Source organism: Micromesistius poutassou (genome assembly GCF_964030765.1).
Source record: "Micromesistius poutassou genome assembly, chromosome: 22".
NCBI lineage: Eukaryota > Metazoa > Chordata > Actinopteri > Gadiformes > Gadidae > Micromesistius > Micromesistius poutassou.
Genome location: NC_140292.1, coordinates 7368873 through 7385447, shown reverse-complemented (window position 1 = coordinate 7385447; position 16575 = coordinate 7368873). Strand labels below are relative to the sequence as shown.

Here is a 16575-nt window from a genome sequence, read left to right as displayed (position 1 = left end):
AAATGGGTCTTAAAAGCCCCTAGTGGATGTACATCCTAGACTAGAGTGTTGTCACATGATTCTCTTCCGACTGCCGTATTGCAGCTGGATGTACAATCTAAGCTAAATAACACATTCACAACTTTCATGTGAGTGCAATAACAATGTTGAAATGCGTGGAGAAGATGATTTTGCTTCCCAGGAGTGGAGCGCTAATCCTGAATGTGCAGATCACGTTCAGGACATACAACACAGGAGATATTAAGAACACATTGTTTCTTCCCTTTCCCTTGTATGTTTTATTTCATGTACCAGAAGAGATAATTTTTTCCTCTCAACAGCTTTTTACAGGATGAAAAAAACAACACTCTTGTTTTCCACTCTGTTTCTCTCTCTCTCCCCCTCGCTCTCTCTCTTTCTATTGTTTATAGCCTCATTATCTCTCTCTTTCTTTGCCTCTATCACTCTCTCTATCCCCCCTCTCTCCCAGCCCTCCCTCGCTCTCTTTCTCTCTCTCTCTCTCTCTCTCTCTCTCTCTCTCTCTCTCTCGCTCTCTCTCGATCCCCCTCTCTCCCTACCTCTCTATCTCGCTCTATTATTCATCACCTCACTCTCTCTCCCTCTCCCTCTCTCCCCCTCTCCCCCCTCTGACCCTCTCTGTTTATTCTTTATCACTTCCCTCTCTCTCTCTCTCCCTCTCTCTCTCCCTCCTCCACCTCTCTCTCCCTCTCCCTCCCCCTTCCCCCCCTCTCTCTCCCCCCTCTATCCCCCCCTCCCCCCTCCACCTCTCTTTCCCTCTCCCTCCCCCTTCCCCCCCTCTCTCTCCCCCCTCTCTCTCTCTCTCTCTCTCTCTCCCCGCTCTCTCTCCCGCTCTCTCTCTCTCCCCCTCTCTCCCCTCCCCCCCTCTGTCTCTCCCACTCCCTCTCTCTCCCACTCCCTCTCTCTCCCCCCCTCTCTCCCCGCCTCTCTCTCCCTCTCTCCCCTCCCCTCTCTCTCTCTCTCTCCCGCTCTCTCTCCCTCTCTATCTCTCTCTCCCGCTCTCTCTCTCTCTCCCGCTCTCTCTCTCTCTCTCCCTCTCCCTCCCTCTCCCTCCCCCTGTGAGTACCCCTGCAGGTGGTCAGAGGTGGTATTTTGACTTTGTCTTTTCACAGGTAGCCACCCGAGCGCGACATCAAACAGGCGCCGGCCTCTCTCTCCGTGGCGCTGCTGTTTGATACCCTGAGCAGGTGTTACCGGGCGCGCCCCGCTCCCCCTTCCGTAAGCCTCGCTCACCGTCACCGCCCAGGGGTGACGACGGGGAGATGAGAGATTGGACACAGAGGTTGGACACGGAACGGACAATAGTCAAATTGTTGAGGCCGGGAGCATTAAAGATGCAGGGAGACAGACGGTTGAGAGTCTGGAGGTCTGGGAGCTGGAGAGCTTGAGGCGGTGTCCCGGTTTCAGCGCTTTTCATGTGAATATAGGACGGATGTGGAGCTTTGTGGTTGACCTGGAGGTTCCTCTGTGCACGTCTATGAGCGCCTGTTGCCCTTCTCTGTAGCGCCAAGGTTGAAGAAGAAGTCGCTGTTGAAGAAGCGATTTTAACCTCCATGAAGGAGTCTCATCTGGTTAAATAGAGGACAAATAAAAACAATATATAGATAGATGGATTAATGGATGAATGGGTGGGTGGATGGATGGATGGATGGGAGGGTGATGGGTGACTGGATGGGTGGATGGGGGGGTGAATGGATGGATGATGGATGAATGGAGGGATGAATGGATATATAGATGCAAGCAGGTGGACCAGCACTCGTCTAAGAGTGCTTTACTCTGTTCTAAAAGGCAGCACTGTATAGCCACCTCCTTATGTTGTTATGAATCTCACATACATCAATGTTGTGTGTGTGTGTGTGTGTGTATGGCGGGTCAGTAATGCATATAAATGTAAGCATCCATACACTGCTCCAACGACATCCAACGGCTCTTTAATGTAAATGACACACCTGCATGTTGTCCTTAATAAACGTTTCACACCATTCTGCGGCCAGACACCAGATGATGTGTTACCAGCCCTCCTTCACCTCAGATACAGATAGGATATAGATAGGTGTCAAACATCACAAAGAAAATAGCTCTTTCACCACTAACTATCTTTTTTTTCAACCAAAAGTTATATTTACTTTATTGTGCTATATTGACCAGGAAATATTGACACGTATTTACATGTATAATACTTACTGTGTGGTTGTTTTGACCGGGGTAAGTAGATGTTTAGTGGCTCAGGCCAGTTTATTGACCAATTAGATAAATAAAGTGCCCTCTAAAAAGGTCTAATTGCGTTTCATCTTTCCGTTTCATCTGTCTACGCAGATAGCCTCGGTCGCGCTCAACATGTGGATTAAATTAGCAAGCTTTTAGCAAGTAGCAATAGGCGAGTGTAGCTGCGTGTCGGTTTTCATACGAGCCCTTCAGAAACACGCAATAATTGCTAACCAGACAAACGTAATTGTTGATAATGTATCTTTAGTCAAGGGATTCGAGATAAAAATTTGCAAAGGAAAATAAATTGACCCTATATCTGTTGTCATGGAGACTTGATGACTGAAGTCTAGAAACATGCAAATCTGACACACAGGCATTTTAGGGCAAATGGATCTTTGGGTGTGATTGCATTGATCAACTATTTCCATCTCAAAGGGAGAAGTGTCTTTTCTTTCCAGCAGAGTGGCTCATTATTCCATTATGATGAGTCTTATTGACAGACAGACAGATGGACAGACATATAGAAAGAGAGAGAGAGAGGGAGAGAGAGAGAGAGAGAGAGGAGAGTGTCTCTCTTTCTCTAATAGTGTGGAAAGCCATCAGTGTGTCTATTATCAGAAGCTGGTTCTTCATCAAGTCAGATGATACAATGAATGGATCTTGGCACAATGTTCTCCTAATGGACTCCAAATCCAATCCAGCAACAGCTGTCTCTTCAGAGAACAGAGAGCGTAACAAACACCCCAGAACTTGTTTCCCATCTGGGGAAGCCACTGGAGAAGAACAAGTGGTCAACAACAACAAGCAGATTCACCAATCAGAAGACGGAAATGTAACCTTCCACCATGACGTACGGTCAGCTCAATTCCCTATTTCAGCAAACAAAATGGGAAAGATGGATCTTCTGTTGTCAATCGCTGATTATCGATCACCCGTGCGTTGCTGTTGGCGTTTTAACCAGACAGGGAGCCACACATCCTCCCACCGGCGATCGTCACCACTGGCCAGGGATTCTGAAGTGTTTTGAAGCGGCTCTGCCCGGCTGGCCAAACAGAGCACAGTCCCCCCCCGGCTCAGAGGGGCCCCTCAGAGGGGTCCTCAGAGAGGGGGGCCCTCAGAGGGACGAGTGCTCGAACAGGATGACCTGCGTGTGGCCGGAGAGGCTGGACAGCCGGGCGGGCCTGAAGGCCCCGATGCGGGAGTACACCTCGGAGGCCACGTCGGAGCCCGCGCCCCAGGACAGGTGGGGGCTGGGCGGGGAGGCGTGGACGCGGGGCGGGGTCAGGTACGGCGGCGTGGAGGAGTGAGGCCGGGCGGCGTCGGGGGACGGCCGAGGGCGGAGGACGAGGGGAGGAGGGGGCGTAGGAGGAGTACGGAGGACGACCGGTGGTGGCGGCAAGGGGAGAAGGGGTGGAGGAGGAGGAGGAGGAGGAGGAGGAGATGGAGTGGACGCCCTTGGGAGTGGCGGTAGGGATGGGACCACAAAGGTGGACGTTGGCGGCGGCGTCATGGTTTGGATGGGCGCGTAAACATCCGGTGCGTTGCCGTTGTGTCCGGGCGGAGCCGGGGGCTGCGGGGGGTGTTTGAGGGTGTAGCCGGCGGTGTGGTAGAAGCGGTAGTATTCCAGAGACGGCCTGCTGCGGGCCATCCGTAACCTAAAGCCAACACACAGTACCGTCAGCAACAACAACAACAACAACAACAACAACAACACCAACAACAACACAAGAGAGCATTGCATGACACATCATTCAAGATGTTTAGCATGTTTTAGCACATTCACATTAAAGGTTTTGATATTGTTAGCCTCAAGTCATATTTTGGCCAAATTGCGATATCTAGCCTAATGCTGCTGATTCACTGTGCCTCATTGGCTATATATTAAGCCAATCAGAGTGCTTTTTACATGCCGTAATCAGTATCTACCTAGGTCAGCTGCCTAGGAGGCTAACGATATTTAAATGGTCCTGATGAAGGTAGCCACAAGTCACGAGCATCCACAGTCTAACTAAACAGCCGTTTAGTCGGGTTCGGTTAAGGTAAGCTTCCTACATAGCCACTATGAGGGCCAAAACAGAGGATGTCGATATAATGAATTAAAGGACCCGGTTTGACCACCAGGTGTCTGGGTCCTGAGATATCATGAGCCATTTCAAAGGTATTCCGATGTGACATCACAGGGGAATCCCATTGTGACATCATGAGCCATTAAAAAGGGATCCCGTTGTGCCATTACAATGTGGGAGTGTCCCACCGGCTTAAAGGAGTTGATTGGTGGACGCTATCAACTGGTGATGGACACCAGTTGCATGAAGCTGGGATGCCATCATCCATCCGATTGGACACTCGCACTCGTGATGTCACAAGCGGATGAATTCTGAAACGGCGCATAATTGCCCAAAGACAATGACACATCCGGTGGAACAAAGACAAGCGGACGGTGGGACCATCGTCTATTGTGTCACCTGTGCCTCAGCCGTAGGAGTCTGTACAGCAGCAGCAGAATCAGCGCTCCAGCGATGGTCACCAGGAGCACGGCCACCTTCAGGTCCAGGCTCCAGCAGGGCCTGAGGGGCCCCGGGGTGCTGCAGGCCCCCGGGGGCCGGGGGGCCTGGGTCTGCGTAGCCCCGGCGTCGGCTCCCCTCTCGGGGTTGATGATGGGGCTCGGGACGGGAAGAGGGCCGGGCTCGGGGCGTCGGCGGCGTTCCGGTCGCGGTGGGATTTGGAGGGGGACGCTTCTGCTGGTCACCCCGCGGTTGGCCGCCATGGTTGTGGTTTTGGGGGAGGACCTTGTGTTTACTGCGGGAGGCGTGGGCAGGAGTGTGCGTGAAGCCAGGAGTCGAAAGGCGCGCCTCGCTGGAGCTCCGGTCTGCAGGACATGTCGGCTGAGTTCTATGAGTTTGAGACAAGAAGAGAATACACACACCGTAAACCGTTGTTAAAGACATTTTCACCGGTACTGGTGATGTTTTATGAACTGAAGAGCATCTGAGACAAACTCAAGCAGAAACTTGTGGAAGTTTCCACTTGAAACTTTCGTCAGAGAGACTCAATCTTACACTATATTTAAACGATAAAGGGTCTAAACTTACCGTCTTACAAATTCACAAAGTAAGTAGTAAATTGTAGTAAGTTTCAAAGTAAATTGTAAAGTTCCTAAATAATTGCCGAAAATATTCAATGAGTAAGGCAGCAGGCGGCTCTGCAGCTTCACCAGACCAAGTGAAACATTTGGAGCTCAGGGCAGTCGGAGGAAGTTTGTGAAAACAGCAGGAAGTGGAGCACTTCCTCGACACACAGTCCAGCAATCTGATTGGACAAACGCCCCATCGCTATGGTTACAGGAAGCTAGACCAGGATGTCTTTATTGGAAGGGTACATTTCCAGAGGAGTGGATAGCAGAGAGCAAGGCCAAGTCCCTCTGGTTCCACCTAGAACCCACCCATACACACACACACACACACACACACACACACACACACACAGGCACACATGCCAAAACACACACACACACACACACACACACAACTTACACGCAGGCACACATGCCAACACACACAGACACACACATAAATGCACACACACGCACACACACACACACACACACACACACACACACACACACACACACACACACACACACACACACAAGCACACACACACATGCACACTAGCACACATAAAAATGCACACACACACACACACACACACACACACACACACACACACACACACAGACATACACACGTACACAGGAAAGTAGGAACAAATAGTTCCTTACAGTCTCTCTAAATGAGAACATGGATCTCACATCTTTCTAACAAATGGCAAAACATAAAACTACTTTTTAAATGTCATAATTGTTTGGGAGGGGGAAACTTTCCAAATATCATTTTGTATTTTTGGCAGGCGGAGTGTGGAAAGTGTGTGCAAATTCTCTCTGAATGCCATTTCAAATGAATGAATTTACATGAATTTCTTTACAGATTCAGTTTTATCTTGAAAACAGGTCCCGAGAAGAAAAAAAGAGTTTCAAAGTAAAAGCGCAATCAAGTTGGTTTCAGTGACACCAAAATAAAAATTAAAAAGCAGCCCACATCATCAGTCAGCAGTCCGGTGGGCCGGGTCAACTCGGCCCGGGAGGAAGTCCGGGGTCCGCCCGGAGCGGCTGGGTGCTATCTGATCCCGCCAGCATTCAGGAAACAAACAAAATGCCAGGCAGTCACAGCAAAAAAGCAGCAGTGTTCAGACAGATGCGGCCAGTCCTCATTTATCAGTCTTATAACTCCTGTTGCAGGGCCAAGCTGGGAGGAATACTCTCCGCTCCATAGCTCATTACCTCCTCGCCTATCACCTTACACCATCGGGCCATATTGAAGCCCAAGGAGATTATTAAAGACATTACTAAATTATTAATCAGAACTGAGAACTTCAGGTGGACGGTGGGGATTTACCACCTAGAAGACCTCCATCTAATCGTCAGCTTTTAATCATACTTTTTTAGTCCTCGAAATTAACTCAAAATCAAAATCAAATGTTATGAAAGTGCTGAATTCAAAGTGTCGTTTGACGAGGACGGTTCAGACGGCCCAGGAGTGTATAAAACACGCGAGGCGAGAGGTTAATTGGAGCGGAAGCCAACCGACTCGACCAACTGATCCCGCCAGGCCAGGGATGTTGTGGGGGCTGACCTTAATTATTTGATGCTGCATTTTTAATTTTCTTTGATGCCTCATTTGACCACACATTTGTAATGCTAACAACAGTTCTGAACAGCTTCTTCTTCTACACATAAAGTTGTCAACACAAGTCAGAAACTACAAACATGGCCTCTTCGCCATTTCCGCCCAAGCCGAGCCAGACCGAAGCTTTACCTGGGTAAAATAGAACCTGTAGGCAGGGCTTATTTACAATTCCGCCCATTTTCCAATATAAACTGAATTCTTACCTGTGTTCGAGAGACACTTCATGAACCACCTCAAGAGTGCAGTCTCGTTTACCCTGTGTTTACCCTGTGACCACTCCCCGAGTCATACCTAGCATGAAACAACGATTACACAAAGGATTAAAAGTCGTTTTTCATCAGGGCGGGGTTGGACCCTCGGGCAGAAGTGTCAGAGTGAAGGAAGCTGTCCAAGTCACCGGTCATCTCGGCCTGGCGTCTCCCACTCCTGGGCGTGCTGCTGGCCAATCACAGGAGTGCGTCCAGTATGAGACTCTGTCCACCGAGAGGCTACACGCTTCTTGCCTGTGGCCAGCTTTCAAACTTTAAACTCCTCCCTCATGGCTGCTATGAATAGCAATTCAGAGGCTCCATAATAGACTGGCCCTTGGACTTATTTCACCGCTGTCAGAAGCTACAACCCTGTCCTTTATTTTGGATTTCTACTTTAAACGACTTAATATTACAATCATTTTGCACAATACTTCAACCGTGCAATAGTTCGGTATACTCTAGCACTGTTATAATACTACATTTATAATGGACATATCCACAAATATTACAATATTATAATAATATATATAATGCACGTCATTTCAAACATCTTATTTTCTTCTAAATGTTTCTTTCCTTGTATGCTTCTATTCTGGAATGGGAGCAAATGTTAGGTGATCCAATTCCCCCCTGGATCAATACATTTATTAACTCATATATATATACATCGTAGTCAATATACCGTGATGTACAAGAACAACAGGGCTTTAAAGTATGATCAGCTAACTTAAGGACAAGAAATTCATGACTATGAAGAGAAGATAAATGTTCATGAAGAGAAGAATACTTTTCAAGCTAAGAGTCGTGACGACAATGCAGAGAAAGAGACCAGAGAGACAGACCAGCTGCATTTTTGTGATCGATGGAATATTCTGCAGAAAACCATAAAGAGATGAAAATCATATCATGTTTCATTATAACAAATATGCTAATGCTATTCATGAATAGCTTTCTATTCAAGTCTGGAGCTTTTGTAAAAAGCTAAAGTGCGGCTATTAGTACGAGCTGTAACTTCTGGAGGTTCTTGATTCATGACAAAGAGTCCAGTGCTGAGATGTGGCCAATTCAACACATAATTCGCACTGTGCGCATTTCCTTTGATATTCGGCTGAAAGAATTTACAAAGGGACTGAAGGAACAGAAGTCAAATGAACAGCAGCTGGGCATGGTAGCCCAGGTCACACATAGAAAAAAAATCCCTAATATTTAATGGGTTTAATATATCATTTAAAGTTAAAGTAAAAAAAAAAAAATATCCTGATCCTTGAGGTGGATTTTTCATTTGGCAAACGTTGATCCGATATCCAATAAAAAGGGATAGTAAGAGTTTTTTGCGCTGGTAATTTATTCAAACTCTTCCACCACCGAAAAAAGTGGGCCAGTATGGGCCTGAAACTCCCGGGCTGAAAATGGGTCCCACTCCGGCCCTGTCCAGATGTACCCTGTTCACCAAACGAGGCAAACGCCCCAAACACGAAGGAGGCCCAGAGGAAAGTCAATCAATCTTCCAATACGTCGAGGTAAGGTGACATCTTGCATATAGATGAAAGATCTCTTGCATCTAAAATGAACCGGCATGAAATATTGACAGCATCTATCTTATTTGAAGAGGTGCAGTAGAAGTGATGGATGTCAATTTGAGGCTATATCACACGTGTGCTGAATGGAGACCCTGTATGTTGACATGTTCCCCACCCTGCAGAAAGCTGGCGGTTTCATTCTGGACCACACATTATCGCCTTTCTAAAGAAAGCATACATATATGCCTTCTCGTCTCATAGTATCGGCAGAGTGGCCCAAGAAGCTTTGAATCCACATACTGTACTTTTAAATCATGCATATGCATATGCATATGAAATCTTACTTCTTAATTTCATTTTGATTTTTAGCTTGGTATAATGCCAGCATTTTTGTTCAATCAGGCATTTTAGTTGGTGATTTGTTCATCTTGTGATTTCCCTGTGTGCACTGTCTGTGCACTGTGTGTGTGTGTGTGTGTGTGTGTGTGTGTGTGTGTGTGTGTGTGTGTGTGTGTGTGTGTGTGTCCTTATTATTACCACACCCGGAGAATGGCGGAACATGACGAGACCCCCGGGGGTGTTCCGCCTCTCTGTCTGACTGCTAACGTTCCCCTCAGGACCAATGAAACGCCCTCAGACTTAATTGATCAGTAACAGTTTACTGTAGAAACCTTCACTCATGGAACAGGGCATTTGAAGGGCCTAGGATTATGTAATGGCGACGGTGCAAGTCCCATTGTGGTTCCTGTAGCCCGTTTATTGTTTATTTGGTAGAAACTGGGATGCAGTCGCTCCCCCTGACCGCCTGCTGTGGTTGTTGTGGAGCCTTGAATGTCAGTCTCGCTGGACGGGGTTTGCTGATGACTGAAAGCAAATAGTTGTGAGAACAGACTATTCACCAACAGTGAATCAGTCAGGTCACTGCTCAGTCCATCAAACAGCCATCCAGTCAGTCAGGCAACCTGTCAACCAGCCACCCAGCCACTCAGTCAGTCAATCAATAAGCCATCCAGTCAGTCAGTCAAGGCATCCATCCAGTCAGTCAGTCAATCGGACAGCCATCCAGTCAAGCAGTCATTCGGCAAGTCAGTCAGTCAGTCAGTCAGTCAGTCAGTCAGTCAGTCAGTCAGTCAGGCATCCAGTCAGTCAATCAGTCAGTCAGACAGTCAGGCTGTCAGCCATCCAGTGAGGCAGTATGTCAGCCATCCAGTCAGTCAGTCAGCCAGCCACCCAGTCTGTCATCCAGTTAGCCAGTCAGTCAGTCCATGGCCTGGTGGCTATCAGTGCATGCACATGTATGCCCACGGACCCCCAGGCTGGTGGGCTGTCAGGTCAGCAGACAGCACAAGGTCATCAGACGATGACCCCTCTCCGGGCCCCGGCTCACCTGCCAGAGGGCTGCTGCCACCTCAGACACACACACACACACACACACACACACATACACACACACACACACACATATAAACATGCACATGCACACACACACACACACACACACACACACACACACACACACACACACGTAAACATGCACATGCACACACACACACACACACACACACACACACACACACACACACACACACACACACACACACACACACATATGCACACATGCACATGCACAGACTTGGGAGAACACACAACACATGCACTGAAACGTAAGCACACACACAAGCATGTGCACAACAGCCAACGCATGCACAGACTGATCATATTTTCAGTATAAATGATGCAGCAAAAAGTGATGTGATATGAAGATAAGTGTCTTTCCTCGTCTTTCCCTATCTATCTCTTTGTCTCTCACAGTCACACTCCAGTGCAATTTTTTTTATGACAGTATAACAATTTACTTTAATGGCATATAGGTGTGTTGTAAAATTCCTCTATTACCATATTTTCAACTGGGATTATGATCATTCTCTGCCCACCCACATAATGCGTTACTTCAGTTACACAAACAACCAAACTAACACGACATAACCTCCAGTGAATAACTAGACCATAGACAAACAAACACAGACACATGCACACAAACAGATACACACACCATGAGTGGTTGTGTGTGTGTGTGTGTGTGTGTGTGTGTGTGTGTGTGTGTGTGTGAGGGGGTCCGTCAAAGGAACTATGATTTCCTTTCCCAGAGTGGGCAGAGTCTTGATCCACGAGGACCAGACACAGGAGCCTAAAGGGCCCTTGAAGGGCCCTCCTGAGCTACCTTGGATGGAAATAATCACTGCGGCGGGTCGATACATCTTGGTGTAGCGGGGTGTGTGTGTGTGTGTGTGGGGACGGGGGGGGGGGGGGGGGGGGGAGGGGGGGAGACGCTAAACGCTGCTAAAGTACTCAGACGGACCAGCGTCACCGGGCAACAGGACAGGAATGAGCAGAGGATGAGGACTGCGGTGACAGAACACATGGCTGGAGCACTGGTGAGCCAGGCACGCTACGCTCACACACACAGACGCACACGTAAAATGAAATAGATACACACAAATAGGTATGCGTCGTAAGAAATACTTAGGTAGATAGTAGATAGTACGCCTTTATATCTAGATAGATAGTACGCCTTTATATCTTTCCCTATCCCCTCTCTCACACACACACACACACAAACGTTTTGCATGAATAAACATTTCATCAGTGGTTTCAGACATCCAGTTTGTGTGTGTGTGTGTGTGTGTGTGTGAGAGAGGGGATAGGGAAAGATATAAAGGCATACTATCTACCTCAGGCAGTTTTATTTGCCACGGGTAAACTAATGGCTGAAAAAATGGAAGGAGACCTTAATTGAGATTAAAGCCGAAGAACAATAACAATAATGTTTCCTGTGGTGAGCATACATGTTCCAGTAGGTGTAGTAGACTGTTTAAGGATGGTCATGTATTATAACGTGGCTATATCAATTCAGAGCAGAGCTTGTTTGTCAGTTTGTTAGCTGAGATTAGCTCATTCTGAAAACCTGTCAACAACACGGATTCTACTCTTGTGTTTGAACCTGTTCTTGTTTGAAACGTGTCTCTGAATGTAGACAATGTCAAATTAAAAAGAAAAAATCCCCCAAAAAAGAGGAAATATATAGATATAAATGTATACATGAAAGCAGTTAAAATATATTCAGAGTGATCGTTTAAAGGAAACTTTTAATTTGTGTTTCATCTTAGGTCTATGTCTGCACCCGCCAGTCCAGCGGTCCGCCAGTCCAGTCCTCGCCTCACTGGAACCATTTGCTCAATCCAAAACATTTAAATGTAAAATGCGACTGTAAGCACATCGGCCACTTAATTTCCCCAGAGTCCATCTCAGCCCTAATATAGAGGCACCTTTAAAATGCCATCACAATGTATTATTCTGCACCCCCCTGTCAGAACGACTATTAAGTGGAGGAAGGGAATTTAATTGAAATGTGGACGTGGGTGTGAGTATGCTAATATATAATAAGATGGTGTTCCCATGTGAGTGTTTACATATTAACATGAGAGCAATGCATACAGCAACACACATTGTGCCTATGTACATGTTTACATGATGCTGATTGGTTGGGCGGGTTGTTGTTCTGTGTGTGTGTGTGTGTGTAGGTCACGTCTCGGTGAACACACAATTATACACACACACTATTTTAACGGTCTGAAATGCAAATATGAAATGCGTAACGCAAGTAGCTTTGTGGGCGGTTCTCTGGCGATGTTGCTGTTATACCGGCGGATAAATGAGTCTTGTGCCCGACGCAAATCTAAAATGGGTCGGTCTGAAGTAGCTTAATTACCCGTAGGTGTGTTTTGGGCGTAACATGCAATAAACCAATGAGAGTGCCATCTTCAATCTTCTTTAAGAGCCAGCGCATTTGAACTTGACGAGTTGATATTTTGACAGCACGTTTGCACACTCCGCTGAGACGCATGCATGACCACATGAATTTCAAACTTCAAAGCACCAAGTATCATTTGCGCCGGAACACGCCTCTGCTTTTCGCCGACACACCTCTCTGGGCACAAGTGTAGTGGCGCGAGTTTGCTGCGGGGGAAAATCAGCTTTAGGAAGGGTGCAAACCAGCAACGACACATGTAGAGGTGTAGAAAGTCAATTGCACTGGGTGCAAGATAGGGCCCTAGGTGTGTATGTGTTTATGCCCGTGCATGTGCATCCCTGCCTGTGTGTGTGTGTGTGTGTGTGTGTTTGCCTGTGTGCTTGTGTGTGTGCATGTGTGTGTTGGTCACATGCACGTGTGTTTATGCCCATGCATCTGTACGTGTGTGTGTGTGTGTGTGTGTGTGTGTGTGTGTGTGTGTGTGTGTGTGTGTGTGTGTGTGTGTGTGTGTGTGTGTGTGTGTGTGTGTATGTGTGTGATTGCATGTGTGCTTGTGTGTGTGTGTGCATATGTGTTTATGTACATGCATGCGTCTGTGCATGTGCGTGTCTGTGTGCATGTGTCCGTGAGTGTGAGAACTGATTGACGCCGTCTTTGTTCAAACTGGACTCCGGGGTCAAGAACAACAAGAGGGTTCTGAGGGTCGTCTCCAACGTCCCACCCGGGGAATGTGGGATGTTTGAGTCCTCCGTGGTGCTCAAAAGACCGGTTTAATCAGTGTGAGTCATCCCCAGGCTCATTTCCATAGTCATGACGGAGTCACAGAGGTCACAGAGAGAGAGAGAGAGAAAGAGAGAGAGAGAGAGAGAGAGAGAGAGAGCGATAGAGAGAGAGAGACAGAGAGTTTGGGACCAAGGCACCCTTAGTGCTGTCTGGGTGTGGCTTGGGTCCAGCTCCATGTTACTGATGCTAATAAGGACACATGGATATGATACGCATGGGCAAACCAGGATTACTTGGACGAGAGTAGACATCAGTGATGGGATTGGTCAAAGTGACCCTGAGATTAGATGAAACTTCCTTTTGGATGCTATAAACTCCCGACCCCAATCCGCCGTCAGTGAGTAAAGGCGGATTATTATCAGTTGGGACGTTTTTTTATGTAAACGTCAACCATGTCTAGACTACGGATATGGTAATTGAACTACGTTAATACAAAAAACATACACACATTTCCATGTTAAGATGCTAATGGTTACAATGCTAAGCGTGTCGTCAGTGTGGACTTGATCTTATCAACACTGAAACACGTAGCAGGGCAGCATGCTTTTCTGAACAGATGAAGGCATTTAAGTGCTAAGTTAAGTGCTAACACCGTGCCTCAGTAAACAGCAAGACAGCAGTAGCTCTATTCAAACCAGACGATTATGTTTTGATTGCTACTACAATATAATGATCTTTTTGAGGGATGTTTTCAAGCAAGAGATGTTGAAAGCAAACCCACACATACAAACACACGCACACACACACACACACACACACACACACACACACACACACACACACACACACACACACACACACACACACACACACACACACACACACACACACACGCACATACACACACACATCCAACACTTCAACACTCGGGTAGTGTGGGCCTCTTTACTGCACTCCGTAAAGTGGAGTAAATTGTCCCGTGTCTCTTTGTGAATTCTTAATAAACAGAGATCTTGGGATGCCTGTGTGTACTGTGCGTGCGTACCTGTGTGCATGTGTGCGTGTGTGCGTGTGTGCGTGTGTGCATGTGTGTGCGTGTGTGTGTGTGTCTGCTCAAGTTCTCTACTACTATGATTTGCATCCGGACTGCCTTTTCAAAGCATTACATGTAATCTTCCCTTCCATGCAAGTAATAATCCACAGCCTTTTGATAAGAAAAAAAAAAGGTAATTTGTGGAAGATGACGACGAGACGAAGTGGTTCGATACCATAGTGGTGGTCACCATGGTAACGGTTAGTGAAAGGAGGGCGGCCCCCTTAAAAACGGGGGATGCTGGTCCCTTATTAGGAGAACGTGGAAGTGCTGCGGAAGGATGCGAGCAAAGTCTCTTCCTCGGCTGGTTCTGCACTTTGAACATCCTCCGACGTTAAGCACCTTGTCTTGAGCAAGGCATCAATGGGGGCTTATGGCATGCTGTTTGAGTGCCTTGAATGGCTCTAGGTTTGACACGAGGGCTGAGGTGGTATCACAGTCTTGTATGGAGATACAGCTCACGTCTTTGGGAGACGCATCGCCCCTAGCCACATTTCTGATGGTCCAACCCTGGGAACTATCGCTTGGTTTTCCCCACTGATGTTAGGATCAAACACACACCTCTGCTTTCATCAGGTATCAGACCCGTGTTCAGTACCTGACTCAATATAGGCCTAATTACCGTATCTCAATCCTGACTTTGCAGAGACATGTGTTGATCCTCTGCGATTACCCTCACTCATCTGAGGTCTTGAAGGCGAGACCGAACAGATATGTAGAAAGGGACGCGTAGTTTAAGACTGTGAGCGGGTGAACTGAGGTAAGACACGAACGAGAAGCAAAGGAATAAAGTCATGTGATGTCCTTTAAAGACTCCAAATGCTGTTGCAGGTTGGGACTCCAATGTCCTGCTTTGTTGGGTCGGTAAGAGTTAGCGCGCCGGAGCGTGAGACTGTGAACGCTTCATGATTGGAAAAAACAGACGAGGGAGAGGGAGAGAGTAGAAAGAAACCGATACAGAGAGAGATGGAGAGGGAGAGACTAGACGAGAGAATGAAATGGAGAAGGAAAGGGGGCAAAGGTCAACATAGATGAGATTGAGAGGAGGAGAAACAAGACATTGCAGACTGTAGAAGTGGCATCTGTCTGGTTGCTGTTTAAATGGTTACATTTATGGCAGGAGATAAGGCTGTGGGGGAAACACCATATAAGGTATGTGACAGGATGGACTCCATCGATACTTGCCTCTCAGTCGAGTGTTTCAAATTCTTCAAGCTGAGTGAGCTTTTAATGGTTCTGAAAGCTTGTGACTTATCTGCCAGGTGTGTGTGTGTGTGTGTGTGTGTGTGTGTGTGTGTGTGTGTGTGTGTGTGTGTGTGTGTGTGTGTGTGTGTGCGTGTGTGTGTGTGTGTGTGTGTGTGTGTGTGTGTGCGTGCGTGCGTGTTTGTGTTTGCGTGTGTGCCCAAGTTTATGCTGTGTTAGATGTTTCTTTGTTTGGAAGCCGATGGCAATCCAATGTTAAACTGCCGCCTAATGAGGCTGTCATCATAATGATGACGGGTCCTGTCAACACTCGCATATGTGTGTGTGTGTGTGTGTGTGTGTGTGTGTGTGTGTGTGTGTGTGCGTATGTGTGTGTGTGCGTGCGTTTGTGTGCATGCTTGCGGGTGTGTTCATGGATGTTTGTATGTTCCTTCAAGCCTCAATTTGTTGCACAGATAAACTTTAAAAAATCGTTCATTTTAATTAGCGGCCAGGATAAACAAGAACCATCACTTTGAACCCAAAGAGCCCATAATGGAGGTATAATATCCCCAGCAGTTTGGTACATGAAGGAGAGCGCCTAATTGTTCGGTTGACAAGTGAACAACTAATGACGGGGGCCACGTCCAACGACACAGCAAATTATATTCATTAGACAGCCGATAATTCAGGTAAACATGGTCTGGGCCTCTTCAGGGAGAACAGTGTCCCAAATTATCCCGGGAAATCAAGAAGCGTTAAAGGTTTGTCACAAAACGATTTTCATGACAGCAGGTAATAAAAAGTAAAAAACAGTAACTGATTACATTAACGTTTAATCTCGTCAGTGTGCATTGATGCAGCTCGGCCCTGTGTGGGTGTATCTTTCTGATATTTGCTCGCTGTATGAGAGCTATCTCACTATATATCACTATAGAATCATGGTAGCTATCTTCTAGCTATAGTATTATGGAACACTGGCTGAATTCAAGCTGTCTGTTCGCTATATATCCTAGTATTATTA

General features: G+C 47.0%; 1 protein-coding gene across 2 annotated transcripts; it reads right to left on the bottom strand.

Annotated features, from left to right (window-relative positions):
• Nucleotides 1-1939: 1939 nt before the first annotated feature.
• Nucleotides 1940-7208, bottom strand: LOC311367431 (uncharacterized protein). 2 transcript variants are annotated; one of them, XM_084486276.1, is made up of 3 exons: nt 7175-7208; nt 4692-5118; nt 1940-3881 (listed from the first exon to the last, which is right to left on the bottom strand). In XM_084486276.1, exons 1-3 carry the CDS (start codon nt 7194-7196, stop codon nt 3341-3343), a joined length of 990 nt encoding a protein of 329 aa, XP_084342402.1. In that variant the 5' UTR covers nt 7197-7208; the 3' UTR covers nt 1940-3340. The 2 variants fall into 2 exon arrangements, with proteins under 2 accessions (XP_084342402.1, XP_084342403.1); XM_084486277.1 differs by lacking the exon at nt 7175-7208 and adding an exon at nt 5319-5437.
• Nucleotides 7209-16575: the final 9367 nt, after the last annotated feature.

Coding starts and splice junctions, on each gene's coding strand:
- LOC311367431 (XM_084486276.1), bottom strand. CDS start 7,196: ATGAAGTGTCTCTCGAACACAG. Junction 5,119..7,174: donor GAAGTGTCTCTCGAACACAG/GTAAGAATTCAG, acceptor TCAAACTCATAG/AACTCAGCCGACATGTCCTG. Junction 3,882..4,691: donor CTCCTACGGCTGAGGCACAG/GTGACACAATAG, acceptor TGTTGGCTTTAG/GTTACGGATGGCCCGCAGCA.